Source organism: Prionailurus viverrinus, chromosome C1, assembly GCF_022837055.1.
Source record: "Prionailurus viverrinus isolate Anna chromosome C1, UM_Priviv_1.0, whole genome shotgun sequence".
Classification (NCBI taxonomy): domain Eukaryota; kingdom Metazoa; phylum Chordata; class Mammalia; order Carnivora; family Felidae; genus Prionailurus; species Prionailurus viverrinus.
Genome location: NC_062568.1, coordinates 171,589,817 through 171,613,930, shown reverse-complemented (window position 1 = coordinate 171,613,930; position 24,114 = coordinate 171,589,817). Strand labels below are relative to the sequence as shown.

The window sequence follows — 24,114 nt, the reverse complement described above, 5'->3', positions numbered from 1 at the left end:
CAGAGGTCCTGTTTATATGTTCCCACCCCTAAGAGAGGCAGTGGCTGGGGAGGAGTGGGAATATCCAGTATTGGGGACTGATTGCCAGATGTGCTGTGAGAGCCTCCAAACACCGTTCTGGCACATGCTCGGGTCCCTGAGGCCCTAGCCCCTCTGCATGCCCGACATTTGGGCCAAGACGATTAGAGCTCTGTTACCCACCATGGTCAGTCCATTCCCAGCCATCTACCCATCTCTCCAGCAGGTTTTCCTGCGTGCCTGCTCTCTCCAGTCAGTGTGGTGGTCTGTGGGGATAAATGGGGAACAAGCCAGGCCCGTCACTGCCTGCATGGAGCTTACGCATGCTTCTGTGTAGACGCTAAACAGTTACAGAAACAGATAACTGCAATGCGGTCAAACGTTTAAGGAGTAACAAAGAGCACCTGAGCAGTCTGGGGGCGTTAGGAAGACTTTCCCGAGGACGTGATGCTTGCGAAGACCACAGTCCCCCTGCAAGGAGGGGAAGGTGCAGGGGGAGAGGAAGGGGCAGGGGCAGATCTTTGCAGAGGCACCTTCCTGGAACCGAAAGGCAGCATGGCTGGGGGAAGAGAGCAGGACCAGAGAAGCCGGGAGGCAGGCTGGTCAGATCACACAGAGCTCTGCAGGCCGTGTACAGAGTTCAGGACCCCTTTCCAAGTGCACTGGAGAGCCACTGCAGGACTTTGTGAGCCCGTGAGGAGGACACACCAGGACAGAGACCCTTCAGGAGGCTCTTGCAGAAACCAGGTGAATGGTGAACTGTGGTGGCCTCGAACTGTGATGCTGGCAGTGAGCAGAGGGAAATGTGGGCTCGGAGAGAAGTTTCGGAAGCAGACCTGACAGATTTGGATGCGGGCCAGGCAGAGGCAGAGGCAGAAAACAGCCCCCAGATTTCCTGCATGAGCAACCAGTAGGACAGTGAGAAGAAAACCTTGTGGACAAGTCAGAGAGGGAGGAGAGGCCTCGCCAGGACCTTGGCCAGGGCGAAGAGGGAGGTAGATGTCAATTTTAGAATAAGACTCACAATGACCTTTGATAGCCTAGAAGGACAAGACAGGGACTAGCAAGACAGCTAGATTGTTCTGGATGGCTTGTCTCCAAGAAGGAAAAGAGGTGTGTGTGTGTGTGTGTGTGTGTGTGTGTGTGTATTGGTGATGGTGGTGAAGGCACTGTTGGCAGAGGCATAGCCATAGGTTTTGTGGGATCCGAAGCTTATACTATTTGGGGGTTCTCTTTAAGAAAAAGAATACTTTTTTGTTTTGTTTTGTTTTGTTTCGTTTTGTTTTGTTGTTAAAAGGTACAGGAAGGCCTTTGCTAGTGAGGCCTCACCACTTCGTGGTGATAGCCTATGGTTGAAGGTCTTGGCAAGAAGAGTAGCAAAGGGGAGGGTGTGGTCAAGGAGGCCAACTGTGGGCCCTGAGAAATGACACACACTTGTCTGAGGACAGAGTTGACCAGTGGGGAGCCCCTGTGGTTGGAAATGGAAGGGAGAAATGAGGACTTTAATGAGACAGTGATGGATGACAGATTTTCAGGTTTTTCCTGTTCTTTATTGTGACCATCCCCCCACCCGCCACCCTGCCCTAGTATCCCCAGACCTCAGTAAAATGGAACAGGCTGCTGGGAGGAAGCCTGAGGCATGGTCTTCTTTAAGGGAGAGGAAACTAGCACCCAGGAGTGGAGAATTCCAAGTGAGGAATGCCAGCTTCGACTGGCGTGGGGGAGGGCTGGAGACACCCTTTGGTAATGGAATAGGGACTTGAGCCACTCTACTGGGTAGGAAAGAAAGGAATCACCTGGAAGATGGGAGACTCCAGGTTATTTAGATTAGTGGATGCAGGTTGCAGAGAAGGGTAGATGCACGAAGGGACTGGCTCCCGGCCACTGCCAGGAAGGGGAGGAAGCACATACCCATGGTGGCAGAGAAGATGACGATGCCCAGCACGTTCATGCCATCGATGGTGTCAGGCTCTGACTTGTAAACAACCTCGGGCGGCGGGGTCAGGTCCAGGGCAAAGTTCTGAACATGAGAGCCGTTCTCTTCCTGGACCCCGTAGATGAGGATCTGCCGAGGAGGGGCCTCCTCTGATGCCATCTTGGGGGATTTGACAACGGGGGTGGTCTTGGTACGGTACTAGTGGGCGACACCCCAACCAGGAAGGAGTCAGGACCAAATATTGCTATCAATATCATCAACAACAATAATAGTATCTTGGAGGCACATTTGTATATAGTCGAGAACTATTTGATGGACGATAATCCTGTGAGGTAGGCAGGAGTATCATCAAGATTTTACCAAAAAGAAAACTGGGATTCCGTCATCCAAGTACGCCCTACCCAGCCATGCTTCTTTTAGTCCCTTCCACCCTCTCCTTCCTTCTATGCATCATCACACCCATCTGGGATCCTCTCTAACCATCTCCTCTTCTACCCAGATAATTTTCTATTCACCCAACTATCCCTTCCAAACATCATTTTCCATCCACCTAATAGCCAGCCAGCCCTGCCTGCCACTGATGGAAACTTGGGCCTTCTATTTGAAAAGCTCAGGTTGCCCCAAGCCTTCTGGAGGAGAAGACGTCCCAGCTGCAAAGCCCTGAGCCTCCATGCTGTCTACCTTTCCTCCTCTGCCCCAGGGAATCCTCATTCCTCAGGCACTGGGAGTCCAAACAAGGGAAATTTCTAGCCTCCCAACACCACAGTATCAATAAGGTAAGCCTTCTGGGGCACAGGGTGGTGTGGAGAAACCAGTTAGGAAATATATGGGACCAGAAGTTTCTGTGCTTCAGTTTCTTCATCTGTAAAATGGGGGTCACAATACTATCTGGCTCGTTTGAATAAATGAGGCAACACACGTAAAGTGTTTACAGCAGTGCCTGGTGTATGGTGGCCTTATGTGGCCATTACTGCTGTTATTACTGCCACCACTACCGTCAGCATTCCAACATTGGACTTTCTGTGTTGGATGCCAGGGATACGAAGATGAACCAGACGTGAATTCTGCTCTGAGAGCTTTGGGGAGGGAGTAACTTACTTTGCTTCAGAGGATCAGACAGCTTCACAAAGAAGGGGATATTTGAGTTGGGTCTTGAAGGATGGGTAGGAGTTTGCCAAAAGAAAAAAGGGCATTCCAGGCAGGTATGAAGCAAAGGAACATTCACTCTTTCTCTCTCACACCTTCAATAATTTCCCGTCACTGTTGGAATAAAACCCAAACTCCCTGGCTTACCATTCAGGGCCCTTCACTATGTGGCTTATTTCATAGATTAAGACCCAGGAGATTAGGAAAGATACAGAGATTAGCTCAAGATTTCACCACTCCTTATTTTGGAGCCTCCTATCCAACCCTCAACCTCCTCCTTTGTGTCCCCAGTCCCCAGTCCCCACTGCAGGGCCTAGCACAGGCAAGGGGGTCAGGAAATGGTCGCTGGATTGTCAACTAAGCAGCCAACATTTTACAAGGGGAAAAGCATTAGAAGTTATTAGAAGGGCAGACAAAAATTTGTGCACAAGGATATTTACCATAATTTCTAAAAATGGAAAAACTTTGAAAACAACCTAAAAGCCTACCAAAAGGGGGCATGGTAATAAACTATAGCCTGGCTTTATCACGGGCTCTTGTCTCACTGCAAATATTGTATTTTAAAGAAATGCTTAATAACCAGGGAAAATGCTCATGATGTAATGGGAGTGGGGAAAAGCAAGACACACACTGTCTATGCACCATTAACCTAATTTTATTTTTCTAAAGCATATTTATGCAGAGAAATAAGACTAAAAGTGTACCTTGGTGTTGCTTGGTGCTGGAACAAGAGATGATTTTATTTTCTTCTTCATATTTTTTAGTATTTTCCTAACATTTTACACTGAACATCGTTACTATTCTTATTACGGGGGTAAAGGATTCTTTTTAAAAAGAAACAGAAAACAGGCTTAGAAGCCAGACAGACCCGGGTTTTCCTACCAGCGCCATCATTTACTGGTGGTACAACCTTGGGCAGATCTTTTAATCCTTCTGTGCCTCAGTTTCCTCATCCGGGAGAGGGGCTGGCACACTGAGGGCAGGGTTACTGTGAGGACTGACTGAGACAGTGGGCGTGAGCATGGGTGTAAACCTAGAGCACAGTGGCTTCCCCCCACCCTTGTAAGTTCTCTTCTTCAGAAGCTGGAACTCAGGGCAGGGGTGTGGCCATGGGAGGCCGTGAGGATCCAGGTCTCCCCACCTGCCCTCCTCTCCAGCATCCGGCCCCCAGGAGGCAGGGAGACTTGCTGGGGAAACCTGTCCCTTCCCAGCCTGGCCCAGGCTGGTCCTGCCTGCCCTGCTCCATCGCTCTGGGATCCACTTACCTGTTTGAAAGTGGCTTCCACCAGGTTGGCTGGGAACATGTTCCTGGGAAGAGAGTCAGCAGTTGAAGAATTCCACAACCCAGCACAGGAGGGCCTGTGGGGTCATCTGAACACCCCGCTTGGCAGGCAAGGCTCTCCGTGACCTAGCCCCACCTCCCTCTCCAGTCTCATCTCTTCCCCACCCCCCAGTACTCAAAGCTCCAAAGGCAATTGCATCCAGTTCCCTAGAAACACTGCACACTTCTCCAGCAGCCGGCCCTTCGTCTACACTGTTCCTTCTGCCTAGAATGTCCTTCCTGCTTCTCTGGCTAACTCGTACTCCAATTAATCAGAGGCCAAGCCTTCTTTGATTGCTGGCTGACTCCGTGGGCCTTCCCTTGTGGATCACCTGTGCTCCAGCCTGCTGCAGTGTGGCAGCGGCTCAGGGGTCTGCCTCTCCCACAGATTAGGCCTCCTTGAAAACTCAGTTGTTCGTATCTTATCTGTGCTGCACAACACATGACTTGGCACATGAATGAGATCATAATTCTTGTTAACATTATTTTCATAAAGCTAAAGGAGGAGGGTGCTTGTCCTATCAGATATGAACACCTTCTGTAAAGATATAATTTTAAAGTGCAGTATTGGGGCGCCTGGGTGGCTCAGTCAGTTAAGTGTCTGACCCTAGCTCAGGTCATGATCTCGTGGTCCGTGAGTTCGAGCCCCGCGTCGGGCTCTGTGCTGACCGCTCAGAGCGTGGAGCCTGCTTCGGATTCTGTTTCCTTCTCTCTCTGCCTCTCCCCTGTTCACACTGTCTCTCTCTCTTAAAGTGCAATATTGACACAGCTGTCAACAGAAAAACCAATAGAACAGAACCTATAGCCCAGAAACAGAACCATCTAAATATTTCATTAAAAAAAAAAAAGTGTACTTATTTTTTTTAAGTAATCTCTACACCCAATACGGGGCTTGAACCCACAACCCCAAGATTAAGAGTCCCACGCTCTTCCAACTGAGCCAGCCAGGTACCCCTAAGTACTTCATTTTTGATAAAAGTTGCTTCACAGATCAGTGAGGAAAGGAAGGATTTATTATAGAGCACTGTGTGGCCAATCAACTATTAAAAGAAAACAACAACTTAGAATCCCTATTTATACTTTGCGCCAAAATAAATTCCATATGGGTTAAAGAAATAAGAAATTAAAAAAACGAAAACATAAAAAGCTAGAAGAAAATATAGGTTAATATTTTTCAGATCTCAGAATATGGAAGGACCCTCTAAGAAGAAAATGAGCAATAAAAATATCAATAGATTTTACTACATAGAAATTAAGAATTAAGTGGGAGGGAGGGGAAAGTGGGGGATGGGCACTGAAGAGGGCACCTGTTGGGATGAGCACTGGGTGTTGTATGGAAACCAATTTGGCAATACATTTCATATTAAAAAAAAAAAAGAAATCTACCACACACACACACACACACACACACACACAAAAGAATTTCTAGGGGCATCTGGGTGGCTCAGTCAGTTAAGCATCCGGCTCTTGATTTTGGCTTAGGTCACAACCTCATCATTCATGAGACCTTGCCCTGTGTGTGCTCCGTGCTGACTGTGGAGCCTGCTTAGGATTCTCTCCCTCCCTCTCCCTCTGCCCCTCCCGCTCTTGTGCACATGAACACGCACGCACTCTCTCAAAAAATAAATTCATTAATTAAAAAAATTTTTTTAATTAAATTTTTTTTCAACGTTTATTTATTTTTGGGACAGAGACAGAGCATGAACGGGGGAGGGGCAGAGAGAGAGGGAGACACAGAATCGGAAACAGGCTCCAGGCTCTGAGCCATCAGCCCAGAGCCTGACACGGGGCTCGAACTCACGGACCGTGAGATCGTGACCTGGCTGAAGTTGGACGCTCAACCGACTGCGCCACCCAGGCGCCCCTAAAAATTTTTTTTTAAAGAAAAGAAATTAAGAATTTCCTAAGAGCAACATGGTATCCTTGGTGGGATTCTGGGGCAGAAAAAAAAAGACATTCGTGGAAAATCGGTGAAATCCAAACACGGTCTACAATTTAGTTAATAGTGTTGTACTAATTTCATTTCTTAGTTTTGACATCTGTGCCATCATTCCATACTTTGCTGACTTCAGGGAAAACTGGGTGAAGGGTATGTTTGTAAGTTTTCTGTAAACTTACAATTATGCCAAAATAAAAGGTTAAATAAATTGAGAATTCTCTGAGACAGATTCACATAGAAATAGAATTATAAAGCAAATGACAAACTAGGGAAACTATGTGACCAAGTGTTATCATCCTAAATCTGTAGAGAGCTTTTACCAATCTTGTCTTTGTCTCCTTGTTCCTGTCTCTTCTCTCTAGAACATCAGCTTCCTGGAAGGCAGAGATCTCTCTGTTTAATTCACTGCTGTGTCCCCAGCCACTGGAAGAGTGCCTGGCGCATAACAGGCCCTCAGCAAGTATTTGCTGCATAAATAATTTGACCGCAAAACTATTAATACCTCAACAGAAAAACGATCGAAAGTCATGACCAGGCAATTCACTTTGCAAGAGAAGGAACACGAGTAGCCCAAAAAAGCTTTTTAAAAATGCTCGACTTCATCAATAAATTAGACTTCCTTTTCGCCTATCAAGCTGGCAAAGGAATTTTGAATGACAATACTCTGTGCTGAGGAGGTTTGGTGACCCAGACACCCCCACATGTTTCTGGCAGCAACCTTTCTGTAAAGCGACTTGCAATTCCACCTGAGGGTCTGCAAACTATTACACCTTTGTCTTGACAACCCACCTCTAGGAATCTTTCCCAAGTCGGGGATGCTAACAAAGATTTTTGTTCACATGTTTGCATCTCCTTAAATCGGCCATGTGGACTGACCTTACCACCCACTCTTGTTCTTGGCAAATCTCTTCTTTTTCAAGACCCTGCTCATACATACATGGAATTCTATACGAGGACACGAGTATGCATTGTTCCTTAACCTCACATCGCAGCAGCCACTGTTGGAAGCAGAAACTATCATTTTTTTCCCACCGTCGTTAAAATATAGGTTCCGTGTAAGCATATGGCAGGAGGAAGAGACCTTAGAAGGAGCTACCAAGGCAGAAACTGGGAAAGAGTGGTCATGACTTTTCCCACTAATTTCAGCTTTGTCACAAGAGAGAGAAGGAGCAGGGGTCAGGGGCCGGGATCTCAGAAGCTCAAATGAGGCTTTTTTTTTTTTTTCCAAGTTATGAGCAGATTTCTGCCAACAGAATAGTAACTGCCTGCAAGGGCTTTTGACATCAAGCAGACCCAAAGCACCAAAGCCAGGGTTAATGCCGGGGGCTTGCCAGACACAGAGCTGCCAGAATGCAACGGTCCACTGGGCCTGGGTTCTCATGACCAAAAGGGAGGATGCCTGTGCTGTGCCAATGGTTAATAGTCTGAAAATCTCTCCTGGGCACAACCCCAGGAGGTTCGAGTGACTTACAAGGTAGTTTTCTAATGAAACCTAGAGGGAAGCCTGCTTTAGTCTGAAACTAGGAACTTTCAAAAGTTGTAAGAGACCGAATGGAACTTACACCTCGTATGTACATTTCTTTACAATCTCCTTTAAAATTAGAATAATTTAAAATGTGGGTTGTGGCAGGGTTACCTACCCAGTCTCTATTCTCTCCTTCCTTACCGACAGGTGCCCTGGCATTTACGGGACCAACGGGGCTTTGCTGTCAAACCTTGTCTCCCAGCCTCTCTTGCCAAAGGGGTGGCCAGTGAGAGAAAGTAGGAGTCATTGGGGTGCTTCCAGAAAACTCTTGAAAAGGAGCCTACTCAGCCAGGACCCTTTGGTCCTTTCCTCCAACTGTCTTCTTCCTGCTGGAACATGGACATACTACCTAGAGCTTCAGCAACCTTCTTGGACCTTGAGACCCACTGATGATAAAAGCCAAGTGATAAACATGATAGGGGGAGCATGGGATCCTGATGACCATGAGCTGCCCACCGCTGGACTACTGATTTGGGAGAAAACGAAAGCCTTTACCACAGTTAAGCCTCTGCTGCTTCAGGTTTCTCTTAACCAGCAGCCGACAGCAACTCTTGACTAATACATGTGCTCATACTAGTAATCAATGAACTTTTCCTGTAGTCTTTAATGAATTATACTTTTTGATTCCTGAAGAGGAAAATGTACAATATTTTCTTGTGGCTTTGAATACCCATGAGAAGTCTTCCCATTTGCCCCATGAGGCCTGGGCTCCTGGTGGCATAAATTCCGACGTAATGTGCTTGGGAGACATTAGTAGTCACGCCCATCAAGTATACACGGGCCCCCGCCTTCCTGCACATCACTTGGGGCAGGGCCACAGTCTGTGGCGCTTCTCCTTACTTACTCTTTCTAAGTCCCCACTGCGATGTTCTAAACTTGCCCTTAACCCCATGTCACCAACCCATGCCCCAAGGTGGGGATTGTTCCTTTGCAAGCACAGCCCCTGAGAACTTCATCCAATCCCTGAGAGGGTCACTGGGAGCTGTAAACAGAGCCAGGTCATTAACTCATCTCTCTGGTGTTTTAATAAGATTGGAAAAAAAAGAAGGGGCCCAGCTCTGATTAGTGTTCCTCTTGTTTGGGTTGTTTTCTGTGAGTTTGCACTGTGAGAAGACGTCAGTTTTCTGGAGCCCTGGGAAATGAATTCATGTCTTGGTGAGTCGTCTGGGGATGTGGCCTGTTGTGTTCCTCTGGAATCATCTTTGAGAGATGGAAGCATGTCTTGCCAGCCCTGAGTTATGCTGTGTCCTTCTTTCAGTGTTCAGGTGGCCCCTCCATCCTTCTGACTTCTCATCTGTCACACCTGTCCCCACTTCCCTGTTCCTTGCCCTGGCCATCCGTGTTCTCGGTCAGTTATCAACGCCAGATAGCTACCTGCTCTGGGCCAGAGCAAGGGTGAGGGGACCCCTGGAAGCCTCCCTCCTGATGTTCTCATTTGCTGCACGGCCTCCCAGAACATCAGAGCTAGGAAGGATCTCCAAGAGTGGCTCTCCAGTTCTTGTCTGTCTGTCCTAAAACAGAGGGCAGCCTGCTGCAAGGACTTGCATTTGCCCCCTCCCCAGCTCTCAGCACCACGTCTTCGCCCAGAGCAGGTGTTTCATAAAGGTGGGGCGGAAGTGACTGCACCCTAAACAGAGCATCCCCTTGCCTCCAGTCACATCCTGTCCACTCTGCCCTGCTCCAATCCATCCTTCCCAAACTCACCAGCTTCCTGTTTCTAAAGCCAACCCCTCAGCCTGGGTTCAAGGTCTTCAAGGTTGGGTTCTGCACCATCCCCCCAACCCCATCTCCCAGAACCCACCTCCGGAAGCTTGTGCTCATGCCCTGCAGCTTCCTCCCTGGTTTGTAGGCCTCTGTGTTTCAGAACTACTGAGTGAGAAGGGATCTTGAAAACCAATGGGGAAACTGGGGCCTGGAAGGACCACACAGTGACAAGACCTCACATCCCCAAGGTTCTGGTTTCCTGTCCCAGGAAGCATGTGACCTCTCTCTGCAGTCCCACTCTCTGACTAAGAAATGGCTCCAGTGAGGTCCAACCGCTCAGCTTTGCAAAACAACTTGCCTTGGGGTTGAGAGCAACTGGGGGAAAGCCTGAAACCAGAAGGATCAATTTTCACCACGTGAAAAGCAACCAAGAGCAGGAGCCACTCCTGGAACATTTGACTCTGACACGTGTGTCCAATCCAGAGCCCTCAGCCCCTCAGCAGGGGAGGCCGTGGTGGGGAGGGCGGGGACTCCCCGAGCACCAACTCCTTCCACCACAAGGAAAGGCTGTTTCAAATCATAGAATCCAAGAAAGGATGAATCATAGCTGCTAAATCTTAGAAATAATGGATCTTAGAAATGAAGCTTCTCGAAATTCTTCTTCCCTTGGTTTCTAGGACATCTGTTCTCCTGGTGTGGTTCCCCTCCCGTCCCTCTGCTTGCTCCTGCTCTATCAGCCCTACACAAACCTCTAATGTGGGTCAAGGCTCGCCCTGGGCCTCTGAGCCACACACTTGGCACTTCCTCCCTGTACCAGTGTGTCTCCTCACGGCTTAGACCCCAGCCCCACTGGCGACCCTGTGTCCTATGTCTGTATTCAGCAAACGCCGAGCACCTCCTCTGCGCTGTTCTAGGCTCCAGGATACAGCAGGGAACAGATTTTTGTAAAGATCTAGCCCTCGTGGAACATATTTTATTCCAGTGAGGGAGTCACAAGGAGAAATAGAAAAAGTACACAGACAGGATAATGTCAGGTAGTAATAAAGGCTATGCTGAGAACAGACCATAGGGAAGCAGAGAGAAAGCAGGGTGACGAGGTCGGATACTCTGATGAGAGGTGATGGTGGTCTGGGAGATGGCGAGAGTGACAGAGGAGGACAGAAGGGGCAAGGTTTGGAGTTTTGAAGGTAGAGCTGACAGAATTTGCCAACCAATTGGATGCAGGATATGAGAAAATGAGAGTCGGCGGCCCAGTCTCCCAACCTCCGTCTCCCACTCGGACTCTCCCAAAGACTCAGATCCAGCAGCCAACCATCCGCTGACATCTTCCCCAGGAAGTCCACACCTGCTCTGCCATTGTCCTGTGACTCGGTGAGCACACCGCCATCCAGCTGGGTGTTCAGGCCAGAGGCCCCAGTGCCCTCACAATCAGCACCGCCCACCTCCTCCACCCCCTCCTCCCTCCTGCTCGTGCCTCCCTCCTGTCTCCTGCTGGTTTTACTGTCTGAGCAATCCTCCGTCTGCGGTCTCCCCGTGCCCATGGCCACCACCCTGGCCCCATCCCTGCCTGTCTTCCCTTCCTCCTCCTGCCCCCCTCCACCTCCACTCTACAGCCAGAGGGAGCCTTCCAGATCGTGCCACTTCTGTTTTTCAAGCCCATTTCCTGTGGCCTTTAGGACAAGACCCAAGTTTCGGCCTGGGTCACAATATCCTTCACACTGATGTCCACTCCCCTTTGCCCTGGTGCCCCAGCCACGCTGAGTGGGTGAGGATTTTTCCCTGCACTTTCCCTCTCTGCTCAGGACCTTTGCACAGTTGTTTCCTTAACCCGGTGTGGGCTCCTGGCTCCCCTGCCTTCCCTCTCATCCCACACTTTACCTGGGGCACCTTTGCCGCCTCTGAGTCTGCTCTCTGCACTCACCCGCAGCCTGTGCTTCCCTCATCACAGCCCCCACCCCCATGTTGTCCCTGTCTGTTCGTGGGCCTTTCCCTCCTCCAGGGCTAGGGCCAGGCTTGAGTGCCCGGTCCAGGGTGGCCACTGGCAAGAGAGTGAATGAGTGATGGAGAGGAGAGGGGTGGCCCACTTGGAGTCTTGGGAAAGGTGGGGGGATCAGATGTGGATGCATCTCTGGGTTTACAAAGCTTTCCTGGGAGGAGGGCTCAGTCCCTGGAACAGACGGTGAATAGCATCTGCGTGGCTCAGGCAGAGCACCATGGGGCAAATATCACTGCCCTTGGAGTTAGGCCCACATTGAATCCTGGCTCCATGACCTGCCTGATGGATGACCCTGGAAAAGTCACGTCATCTCTTTGAGCCTCACTCCCTCATCTGTGAGAAGAGGACCGACAAGGAAAAGGCAGGGGGGGCGTGGCCACTGGGGAGGCTGGGTGCACACAAGCAAGCTCGGTCAGTCAGCAAACACCTGCTAATGCCTGTTCCGTGCCAGGCCGCCCGCTGGGGCTGGGATCCCAGGTAGCTGACCCCGTTCTGCCCTTGAGGTGCTCCCAGTCTCTTGGAGGCAGACAGCGCAGTGTGACCCCAGTGGGTAGCATAGGGGCTGAGGGAACAGAGACACTGTTTGCGTGGCCTCTGTGGTGGCTTCTCGTTACCACAGTCCTCAAGAGCAGACCTTGAGCACCCCTCTCCGCATGCCCTAGCCTGCCTCTGGTAGACATGTGGGGCCAGGCTTGTGGAGCCGGTGACCCCAGCCCAGGCATGGCGTCCCCAAGTAGGGTATCAGTGGCAAAAATTACCGGATAAGGTCCAGCAGGGCGTCGGCCGAGCTCATGATGGGCTTCCCGCTCTGCTCTGTCGTCTCCTTCTGGGCCGCGCCCCCCGGGTGGATGATAGAGACCATGATGATGCCCACGATGACTGCCACGAAGGTGGTCCACAGGTAGTATGCCACGGTGAGGATGCCCAGGCGGCTGGAGGTCTTGGCATCCAGGGAGGCGAGGCCAGACATCAAGCTGCCAGAGCAACGTGGGTCAGTGTCTGAGGGCTGGGGGGGGGGGGGGGGGGAGGACGGGCACTCAGGTGTACCCACTCACACCCCCTCCTGGCTCTGCCCAGCACCCTCAGAGTGCTGGAGGGATCATGCAGGCATGGGGGACCCCCTAGTCATCCAGTCCTATGGCCCCTCCATCCTGGTTTTCTGCTCTGCTCTCTGGCCCACACCTAGAGTCACCAGCCACAGACTTTCACACCTCCAGGCCCTTGCCAGCATGTTTCCTTTGGCTGGTGTCCTATCACCAGATTCCTCCACTTCCTGAAGTGCTACTCACCAGATAAGACCAAGCTCAATGTCACCTCTCTGGCGAAATCTTCTTGGACTCCCTGCCTCTCCCCCAGAGTTAGGAGCTCATGGCCTCTGTCATGACCCTGGTTGTCACTGTCTACCTGTCTCTCTCATCAGGCTGAGGACACGAGAGAAGAGGGGCAGGTCTGACTTCTCTCTGGGTCCCCAGTGCCTGCACAGAGTGAGCTCTGGGCACAGGTGGTTGCTGCAGCCTTGCTGAATGAATTCACGAAGGAGAGTGAGTTAGAGCCCTGGGCTGAGTCCCCACCCTGGCTCTGCCAACCGGCTGTGTGACATCTTTGGGCCTCAGGATCCCATCTCTAAAGTGGGGCCATGGTTTCTCCGAGATGTGCCACCCTGTGGCCATCCGGGTTACCCGCTGGGCCCAGGTTCCCCTTCGTCACTGTGGGAGGCTGTGTTGAGGGCCCTTGTGGGTCTCCCCTCGGCTCCTCCCCACCCCTGCCTGCCTGGCCCTGGGCTCTCTGCCTGCCATCCAGGGCAGTTGGCGGGGTGGGGCAGAGGGATTAGTTAAGGAGATCCTTGTGCTTTGCTTTGCTGCCAAAAGGATTTTTCCTCAAAGCCCTTTCATTCTTTCAGATAAAGGACGTATTTTTCTGGTTTCAATCATGTAAACAAGAGTGGATAATCCCTCCCCATCCCACTCCTCTTATCGTTAGACTACTCGCAGGCAGCATCCAGGGTCAAGGTGAACCTCTCCCCACCTCAGGCTGTAGCTGCTGCCTTGAGTGCCCAGCTCTTCCCCGCTCTCTGTAGCAAAGGCTTGCTCTTCTGTTAAGATACAGTTGAAGGCTCCTCCAGGAAGCTTTCCCTGATGACCAGCTGGAGCAAAGGCTCCTTCCCTGGGCTCCCCCAGGCCCTGTGCTGGCCTCTGCCCCAGCCCCCACCTCACTGAGTTGCTGACTGTTTACTGAAAGTGCCTCCAGCACTGGGCCCGGGTCTGACTCAATGTGGGGTCCACAGAGCCAGGCACGGGGCCCGGCCGCAGTGAGCTTGGTAGCAGCTTGCTGAATGAAGGAGGGAATAAATAATGAATCAATGAATGAATGTTTACAATCTCTGTTCATCCATTGTCAACCAGTATGCCGTATGTTAGTGATGGGCTTAGGGTGGGTCTCGGACATAAATCCTGAAGGGCTCGTAACGGGATTGTGCGGGCAAGGGACACGGGAGGTTGCTCTGCAATTATTATCCATGGGAGCCATTATCCCTAGACTGGAGCCAGCACATAGGCGCAGGGCCAAGCAGTCCTTTGACCACAACAGAATCCCCCCAGCCAAGTCCACAGGGAAGCCGTGGCCCTGAGGGGGAGACCTGCCCGAGGTCACACAAAACACTAGTGGCCAGCTGGACCAGAACTCGGGCCCCAGCTCCAGGCCTGTCCTCTTTCCTTCACGTATTTATTCAAACCTTTAGCACATGCCCACTCTGTGCCATGCCCTGTGTTCACAGAAAGAAATCAGAATCGCTCCCCAACCTCAAGTTGCTCCTGATATCGGGGGCAGGGTAGGGTCAGGAAGGAGACAGGCGGGGACACAGGCACAAGTGGACTCAAGGAACCAGGAGACAGGGTGGCTGTATTAGTAGCATAAGCAAGGGGACAAGGACGTACTGTCTTTATTCAGAGGAGGGAGGGATCACTTCTAGCTAGGAGAGTCAAGAAAGGCTTCCTGGAGGAGGGAACATCTGAGTTGGTTCTTGTGAGGAAGAGGAAGATTTGAAGATGGGGCCGATATCGCGGGCAGTGAGACAGCAGAAGCCAAGAGGGAGGCTGCCAAGGGTGGGCACACTGGGCTGTTTAGTGTGGTCAGAGCTCAGGTCACATTAGAGGCATGGTGATATGGGGGACACACAGATAGGGCTGTGCTCAGGAGTGGGAGTGGCCTTGAGTGCCAGGCCAAGGGGGACAGGAGGGAGAAGTGGGGTCCAGTACAGCTCATCCAGCAGAATTTCCTGGCTGCAGGACACCGAAGTGGTATTTGTAAGAGCAAACAGCTGGGACTAACCCAAGAAATCATCAGTGCAGAATTAGATTAAAAGTTACAGCATATCCATGCAATGGAGTTCTAAGCAGCCATTAGAGGTGACGGTGGCAATGGAAAGATGTTTCTACTTGATGTTAAGTGGAGGGGCGCCTGCAGGGCGCAGAGCCTCCTGTGACCGAGATCCCGTTCCAGAATGTACAGTCCAGATACGGACATCCTTGGTGCAGGACAGGGGCGTACATGACAACCGGATTTCAGAAAGGAGCAAAGGGCCCCTGAGAAGGCCACCCTCAGGAAGAAGAGGTCTAACTCAGGGGTGGTGCCAACTCGGGGACAGACCAGGATGTGGGAAGGGAGGGGGTGTGGGTTCTACATAGAGCAAGAGGGGACCTGACGCAGGCGCTCTGGAAAGGAGAGGGCTGATGGATAAAATGGAAAGGATTCCGACACCTGGGACCCCAGTCAGTTCCCCTCTGGAACCTCTAAACTGGGAAGGGTTCTTCTCCTGGCTGGAGAGAGAGGCGAGCCATAGAGAAGGGAGCTCACGGGGAGGAAACTGCTGGCAGCAGCCGACAGAACAGCCAGGCTGGTGCGGGCAGTGCAGGGGGACCGCAGGTTAGCGGAGGGCAAGAAGGTCGGGAGGTTAAGTGTGAGGAAAGCCCCGGACTCCGCGTGTGGCAATGGCCACTGCAAGGACTCACGGTAACGAGAAAGGAGGTTCAAGCTGTTAAAGTGACTTTTCCATAAACAAACAAACAAATGATAAATAATAAATAAAGTGACCTTTCTGAGAACGTACAGGCTGGGGTATGGAGGCTTTGTGAGGACTCACATGGATATGCACAGAAGAAAACTCTGGAGAGTTTAACAGTAGCTATCTTTGAGTGGTGGGATTATGGGTGATTTTCATTTTGTTTTACTGTTTATTCACATTCTCTATTCTTTCCAGAATGAGCATGGCTTGCTTGTGTGAGGGAAAACACAATCCCTTGAGTAGCCGGCAGCCACAGAAACCATAAATTGTCTGGAGCTTAACTGTCTGCGAACACTGGAACATCCACCTCACTTGATCCTTAAAAAATATTCTAACTCAGCGTTGCCCTATAGAATCACAATGTAGGCCACAATTTTTAAAAATTTTAAATTTCCTAGTAGTCACATTTTTATTTTTTAATTTTTTTAATGGTTTTTTTTTTTTTTTTGAGAGAGAGAGAGAGAGAGAGAGAGCAAGCAGGGGAAGGGCAGAGAGAAAGGGAGACACAGAATGTGAAGCAGGCTCCAGGCTCCGAGCTGTCAGCACAGAGCCCGATGTGGGGCTCGAACTCACGAACTGTGAGATCATGACCTGAGCCAAAGTCAGATGCTTAAGTGATTGAGCCACCCAGGCACCCCCCAAAATTTTTAAAACTGAAAAAAAAGGTGAAATTCATTTTTTGTGAAATTGATTTTAATAATTTAGCTTTATTTAACCCAGTATATCCGAAATATTATCATTTCAATGTGTAATCAATATAACAATTTCTACACTGCCTCAGGTTTAAAATTTTTAATTTAAAGTAATTTTTTTAAAAAGTTAAGTTCCTCAGTTGTAGTCGCTGCATTTCAGCGGTTCAATAACTACTTATGACAAGTGGCTACCTTATTGGACTGCACAGTTTGAGTTACAGAGAAAGGAAATAAAACTCAGGGAGGTGGAGATAATTGGCCAAGCCACCCAGCTGGTAAGCTGTAGAGTCAGGCGTGGAACAGGGGTTTCTGATTCAGAACGCTGTGGGGCTTCCCCCACTCTCATTGCCTCTCCACGGGACAGACTTGGTTTAACTCCTGGGGAAGAAAAGTGTCTTCTAGTTTTGGCTGACCATGATTTTAATGTGATACAGTCCATATAATGCATCTGTAGTTCAACTCTCAGTGTTGATGACTTGTCCCATGGTAGATTTGTGGTGGTGAGCTTCCCATCTTTGGAAGTATCCAAGTGGAGCTTGGATGGCCACCTGTTTGGATGCTAGATCGAGGCTTCTAGACTGAGTGGGAGGTTCCTCATGAGGCTCCAATGTCCTTTTTGGCTCTGTAATTTACAGGGAGGGGAGAACAGGTAACCTTGCCTCACCTACTCCTAGCCTGGCTGGGTACTCCGTGGAGCATGATCCCTGCAGGCCCTGGGGAAGAGCCTCACGGAGCTGAGAGGTCTGGGATTCCCTCTCGAGCCATCTGGCCACCACCCAGAGCCCAGGGATTGTGGATCAAGAGATTACACTGATTGGGAAGCAGGCTGGGCTCAAGGGCCCAGCCTGTTTCAATCTGGTAACTGCTTCACTTGCAGGGGTGGGGGAAGGGAGGAAGCAGCTGCCAGGCTCCTTACTGAGGAAGCAAAAGGCTGTTTACTGACCCTCATTTGGTTGTAATGCCAACTGCTAAGGTAGGTATCGTGACCCCTCTTGCCACCAGGAGGCACCCACTGCTGCCCGTGCCCCGCACTGTGGACAGTGGACAGACTACCTGGACTGCTGGGGGGGACGGGAGGGCCTCCCCGTTTGAAGCCCTTGGTGGCTCCCCACTGCCCTCAGAACTGTGCACACTCCTTCACGCCTTGGGTCCAGTGTGGCCTGACTCAGTCTCGTGCTCCTCACCTGTGCGCTCTGGCCACCCTGGCCTCCTGCTGCTCCCTGAACCACCTTTGCATGGTTATTCCTTCAGCCTGGAACTCTCTATGCCCCCTTTTCCACCCCACACACATTTCCCCAACCTGATACATTTCCACCTGCCTTTCCACAGTCAGCCTAGATGTCACTTCCTCTGGGAAGACATCCTTGAGGGGTCACCTCACCCTCTGCGCCAGGGAACCCCGCACTTCCCAGTTTGTTACGGGGCACTTTGCTGGTATGCTCACCTCTGACTCTCCAGGGCCCAACCGACAATCCAGCATACGACAGGCTGGCAGGGAATGAGTGCTAGAGAAGCAGTGAGGAACCCAGTCCCCTTGCCTCTGCCCCTCCCGCACTCCTTTCCTGTCCCCTCCTACTGCTATTCATCTTTCCAGTCTCCACTCGGGCACCACCTCTCTGAAGGGCCCCTTGAGCCCACCTGGGTAGGCTAGGCAGCTCCTGTATGCTCCCACATTTATCCCTCAATAGCCGGGAGCCCTTGTCAAGTTCCTGAGCCTCTGGGTGCCTCAGTTTCCACTGGAGGATAAAATGGAGGTAAATGATGGTTCGTTGTGAGGGTAAATCTAGGTTTAGAACAGTGCCTGGTACATAATAAACATTCAATACATTGCAATTATTAGCATTTGCTCTACAATGCCATTGTCTCTTAAGTGACGTCCTGCCCCAGCAGACTGTGAGCTCCTCCAGGGAAGGTATGAATCTGGCTCAGTTCCAGGTCCTCGAAGCCCAGGACCTGGCTTAGCCTGGGTGCAGCTTTGCTGATGTGTGTGATGTCAAACCAGGGTGCAATTCTAGACGAGACTATTAAAAGGGCGCCTTAGGTCTGATGACCATAAGCATCCATTGTGGGTTCCCAGCTTTGGTCCTCTTGCCAGGTTTAGGGGATGCCTCTGGCACTGTGTGTCTGTGTGATGTCAAGGCAGTTGGCACCAGAACTTTTGGGAACAGATGGGAGCTTTTGGGAGTGACTCTCTGAGGCAGTGCCCTCTCCTGAGTGAAGAGAATCTGAGAGGGTCCCTGGAGGTGTGCTTCAGGGCTGTTCCCTCTGCCTCTCCTTCCTGGTCATTTTTATCAATGGCTTGGCCAAGGCCACTGACAGCATGTGGATCAGATTTGTAGACGACAGCTAATGTGTTGGATGAGGGAGTTGGGACTAAGCAGACCCCAGCAGGCTGGGACCACGGGCCAAGTCTGACATGATAAAACTGAGCACGGACACGTGTTGGGCCAGACCTGGCTTCCACAGCTTGGGAGAGCACAAACTCTGGGTGGGATTTGGGGGTGGGGGTTGTGGGGGGTGCTGAGCCGCAGCAGCAGCAAGCGGGGAGGGGACTTTGGGGTGTGTTTGCTGCTAGCTTGCTGAGTCAGCCGGGGAACGGGGCTGCCGAAGGGCTGGTGGGCCTCTGGCTGTGGGGTCAGAAGCCTGGGGAGCTTGTCGAGAAGGTCATGGACTTGCCCTGAGGTGGAGACCCACTGGGAAAAGGACAGGGGAGGGAGGTGTGTGTTACAGCTGGGGTAGGTGGCTTTGACAGAGATGCAGGCCTGGGGAAGCAGCTGAGGGGGCAGGGGCTGTGGGGGGGAATGCTGGGACTGGTGGGGAGAGCTATAGGGAAGGAGATTTCAGCTCAGCACTAGGAATAACTTTCTGCCCTGGAATGGACCACCTTGAGAAGTAGTGAACTCCCAGTCACCGGAGGTGTGCAAGCAACTTGCTAAGGCCACCCAATAAGTAGACAAAAACCCTGGTCCACTAGTATGACAACATCCATAGTCACAACAGCCTGGCACTAGGATGTCAGAGACAGGAAGCCCCATGGCCGAGTCCTTGGGCTCTGGCCTCAGCTGACCCAGTCATGGAGGCTCCCCCAAACAGGCCCCAGGATGCAGCTGCAGGGAGTCTATCAGAAAGGCAGCTGGAAGGAGGCATCTGGGGGTCCATGACAATCCCTTCAGCCATTCCAAGCATCATGCCTTGCTGTTTCCCCCCCCAGAGCAGATGACAGGCCCAGCAGCTGACAGCAAGTGCCACGTTAGCGCCGCGTTACTCTTCCCAGATGGCTCTGCCACACCCTCACCCTCAAGCCAACTCCTTCTACGACCTGAGGCAGGGTGCCCAGACTCCCACTTGGCTAAAGATGGGATCATCTGGACCTGGTACCCCCTACCAAGGGCACAAATTTCTCTACTGCCTCTGCCTGCACATTTCCAAGGACAGAGAACCCACTACCTTCTGTCAGCTCCTCCATATGGGCTAGCTATGCTTATTAGAAAGTCCTTCCTGGTGCCAGAATGAAATCCACCTCCAGGGAAGAGAATTCCCCATTCTGGGCCCAGCTCTGTCCTCTGGAGCTTCACACACCAAAGTTCTTTGGTTCCATTTTAGATGCTGTGAGCTCGGAGTACAGAAGTGGGGTGGGAAAAGGACGAGGGACCGGAGGGGGGCAGGCACAGAGCCAGGCATGGGTCTGTGTCTAGTGGGACACTGCTGTCTTGTCATCCCCAACTACCCTCTGAGGGTCCCTCCTTCCCAGGCCCCTGGGCACCAGGACAATGCTTAACTGGGGCTTGCAAATAACATGCTCACAGATGATGTGCAAATAACAAGCTTCAACTGAATCAAAAGTGAAAGCTGGAGGAGCTAAAGCTGCAGCCCTCAGAGCTCACGGTCTGACCATTGACCATTCTCAACCACTTGAGGAAGGCTGTATTCCCAAGTGTAATAAGGGTCAAGTCCAGTTCCTGATTCCATGAGAGCTGAACTCCTACCCCTTTCTTTCCACTAGGCAAAGAATGTCAGGTGTGAGGGAGCCAGAGTGCTCCTGTGGAGGATGACTACTCTGCTCTACCATTAGGAACAACTTCCTTGGGATGCCTGGTTATGACTGATGCCACTGTGCCATGGTAAGGAGCCCCACTCCAGAGGAAGGAAAAACCACCCCACACCGCAGAGTAAGGGAAAATAGGTCTCCTGCCTCCTCTCCCTCCACCAGGGGGGTCCTGGTGTCTACCCACCGAGGACTCAGGCTGGGCAGCCCAAATGAGGCTTTCTCCACGTCGAATGAGACCCTCCAGTGCGATGGTTCTCCACGAAGAAGGATAGTGGGAGCTTTTCAAAACCTCCTGCACATCCCCAGACTCTAATATGTTCCCAGCCTGCCCCATGTTGAAAACTTTCTCCGGGTGTTCTGGTTCCCAGAAATGAATGAGGTGAGTTTCTGGTCCTCAAGGAACTCCATCCAGTTTGTGGAAAGACCTTCATCTGGACAACACAGAACGCTGGGTCATGGCTATGATTGGCAGGGGCCAGACGCAGGATCTGGCCTAGCCTGGGAATCCAGGCTTCCCAGAGGAGGTGGCTGCTGAATGGATCCTTGCAGGATGAGTAGGAATTCTTTACCATGAGGGGGAAAGACAAGAGAGTCTGCGATGGGTGATAAAATTGGGGAGGTTTTTGGAGTCACCAGGCTTATGGTCTGACCCCACCCGCAGCCCACAGCTGGGCCATGTTCCCCTTCTTGATGAGTAAGGCGGTCAGCTGACTGGGCAAGAGGGCCAAGGACAGAATCCCAGAGCTCCCATCTGAGAGGTCAGCTGAGCTCTGCTAAGAAAAGTTGCCCCACGGCTTGAGGGGAGGAGCCAGAACACAGGCTGCCCGTTCCTCCAGCCTCCCTCTCACTCGCTGTGTGCTGGGGAGCCCGGACAGCTGCCCCCTGAACACTGGCTTCCAAACCAGACTTCAACAGCCGCTCGGCCCAGGACCATCTCCAATAAGTTAGAACGTGGGTGTTTGGGAGTTTTCTGCCAAGCTAGAGTTCCTCAGGAAGGGGGAGAAGGGAGTGTTAGGTTTCTTTGGCCAAACATGATTTCCTGATTCTAAGAAAAATCAGTTTCAAATTTTTACAAGAAATGGAAAGGAAAACAATAAATACAAAGGAATGCACATGCACACACATACATGCACACCATATGCACATGTAAAGACACACACCACGCAGTCACACACAAACCCACACACGCACTTGGATTTCTTTGCTGTGATGTGAAGCCTACAAAACATTCTGCCATGTTCGGCATCAGTGAATCACAAACACATGGATTCAGTTTCCCTTGAATGATGCCTGGTTTAAGAAATTGAAGGATGAGGGGAGAGGAGGGTTTGGCAAAGAACAAACAGAGAATTGGAGGCCCTCGCTGGATCCAGATGCTGGGCTGACCCACCCCTGCTTTCTGGTGTTGCCTGTCTGGGGATGTGTGAAAACAAGGCTCAGTTGACTCCCCAAGCTTACAAGCAAACGGTGGGGCCTTGATGGGCCACCAAAAAACAAAAATAAGAAAGCACCTGCTGGGAACTGTTTTGTAAATTTGCAGGTGGCATTGTGTCTATTCTATGGCCGAGGCCAAGAGTGTGGTAAATAAGAGAACTCGAGGTAGGTAACTCTGGAGTCGTGGGACACAGTGATGCCCCAAAAGGATATCCAGCAGCATCCTAAGTGTCAAGTGAAAGGAAAAGGGCTTCACAAACTCTGTTCCAGCCCAAGTGCAAGATGAAAACAAGATTATGGAGATGAGGGTACAGCATGGACAATTCTTATGACATCACATTGAGTGAAAAAGAAAAAAGAAAAAGCACCTAGATTTCTTTTTGCAGAAAGTAACATAAGGTATCCTCCAAGAATGTAAAGGAACAGAAAATTGCCAGTACTCTTTGAGATAAACTGTATATTAAAAGGAAAAGGGATCGGAGTAGTGACAGGTGCTATCATTGAGAGGAAACAGGAAAGGAAGGCCCCCAAGGCTCCAAAGGCTTGACTTTTCTAGTGGAAGAGGCATAATTCACATGGGATCAATCAGCAATGGGGCACAGAGAAGAGCACTGAGAGCTGCAAAGCCCTCAGGACCTACCCAAGCACCACCCATGGGAGGGGAGCCCTCATTCAAGGGCTTTGACAATGCTGTGGCAGGTCCTAACCATCAGACTATTGCTAGGCCAATGTGACGGGAGGCGGGATTTTCTAAATTTTGTCTGAGGCTTCTTCTATAGTCTCCTTGCAGCCGACTTAATTTTTGGAAAACGTTTTCAAATGGCAAATATAAGGTGAGAAGGCACACTTAGTCCAGGGGAAAGGAGAGATTTTGTGGGTTGACGGGCACATCTTAAGACCTTGAGACTTTAAGAGCTGCATGCAGAGCTATGAAAGGGTGCATCAGTTTGCATGAGAGGCCCAGGAGCCTTCTGAGAGAAAAGAGACTAAGATCCCAACCCCTGCTCCCTGTGATTTGAAGTTAGGGTCAGGGTATACCAGGGTGCCTATGACCACGATCTGCTGGCACTAAAAGCCCCCAGGGCTAATGCAACAGTGGGAGAAAAGGGACCAGAGCTCAATCCCAAGGAGCCACGCTCAGGGCATGGCTGCCTTGGGGAACAACGACTGGGCACTTCAGTGGGTCTAGGAGCCAGAGCAGGAATATGCACCTGCTTATTGTGCCGACTTGAACCAGACCATGCAGGACCTGTTTTCAACAGCGACACCATGCGGTAGGAACCAGAGCAGCAGGGCTAGAGGTAAGATCCAATGTTCCACTTCCATCTACTTGGCTGGAAGCTCACCGAAGGAAATAAGCTAACTTTGGCCAATGGTACGAGCCTCAAGAGGAAGACACTAGGCTTCCCGCTGTACAGAGGAGTAGGACCATATTCAGCACATTCAGTTCTGAAGTCAGTACATAAAGCAAAAACCAAGTATAATTAAATTTGCCATGGGGCGCCTGGGTGGCGCAGTCGGTTAAGCGTCCGACTTCAGCCAGGTCACGATCTCGCGGTCCGGGAGTTCGAGCCCCGCGTCGGGCTCTGGGCTGATGGCTCAGAGCCTGGAGCCTGTTTCCGATTCTGTGTCTCCCTCTCTCTCTGCCCCTCCCCCGTTCATGCTCTGTCTCTCTCTGTCCCAAAAATAAATAAACGTTGAAAAAAAAAAAAATTAAAAAAAAAAAAATTTGCCTTGAAGGTCCCTTAAGTTGCCCACGAAGTTGAGGAGGCATAGTTTTATATAAGTTCACTCAAGGCAGTTTTCTTCCCGACTTGAAATGGGTTTGCTGTTTCTTTAGGTGAACACCAGCTGAAGCAGTCTGAGTACACTCAGAAGCCATGATGTAAAGGGGAAAAAAACAAACCCAATCTCCTCTTCATGCCCTAGAATCACAATTGCTGCAGGGAGAGGCTCACACTTTGAGAGGCACATGGGGACCAAGACTGGCTTAGTGCAAAGCACACCCACCTCAAGAGCACAGCTCTTTGAATGGGGGCAGCCTCCTGCTCCTTTAAATTATTTTTCTCTGTTTCCCACAGCATACGTAACTGATTTTGTTTTTTGTTTTTTGTTTTTTAATTTTTTTTAACGTTTATTTATTTTTGAGACAGAGAGAGACAGAGCATGAATGTGGGAGGGCGTAACTGATTTTGTTTAAGTTAAATGCACATATGATGGGACTCCACCAGGTGGGACCCAGAAAATAACTAAAGTGGCAAACCTGAAGTCACACTGGTTTTACAATTAAAAACT

The 24,114-nt window shown here is 50.8% G+C and overlaps 2 protein-coding genes across 3 annotated transcripts in view; one reads left to right on the top strand and one right to left on the bottom strand.

Annotated features, from left to right (window-relative positions):
• The window catches only part of PODN (podocan), a 41,479-nt gene extending 33,029 nt beyond the window's left edge, over positions 1-8,450 (top strand). Inside the window, exon 10 of one of the 2 annotated variants that reach the window (XM_047870491.1) lies at positions 8,033-8,450. The gene's annotated coding sequence lies outside the window, so the exon portion shown is untranslated. Of the gene's footprint in view, positions 1-2,568; positions 2,711-8,032 lie in introns of those variants that run through there. The other variant, XM_047870492.1, reaches the window with a different exon arrangement.
• Positions 1-24,114, bottom strand: part of SLC1A7 (solute carrier family 1 member 7) — a 44,267-nt gene that overhangs the window by 7,112 nt on the left and 13,041 nt on the right. Inside the window, exons 3-5 of the mRNA XM_047868883.1 lie at positions 12,344-12,559; positions 4,366-4,408; positions 1,930-2,152 (exon numbers count right to left, since the gene is read on the bottom strand). Coding sequence (XP_047724839.1) covers positions 1,930-2,152; positions 4,366-4,408; positions 12,344-12,559 — 482 coding nt within the window. The remainder of the gene's footprint in view (positions 1-1,929; positions 2,153-4,365; positions 4,409-12,343; positions 12,560-24,114) is intronic.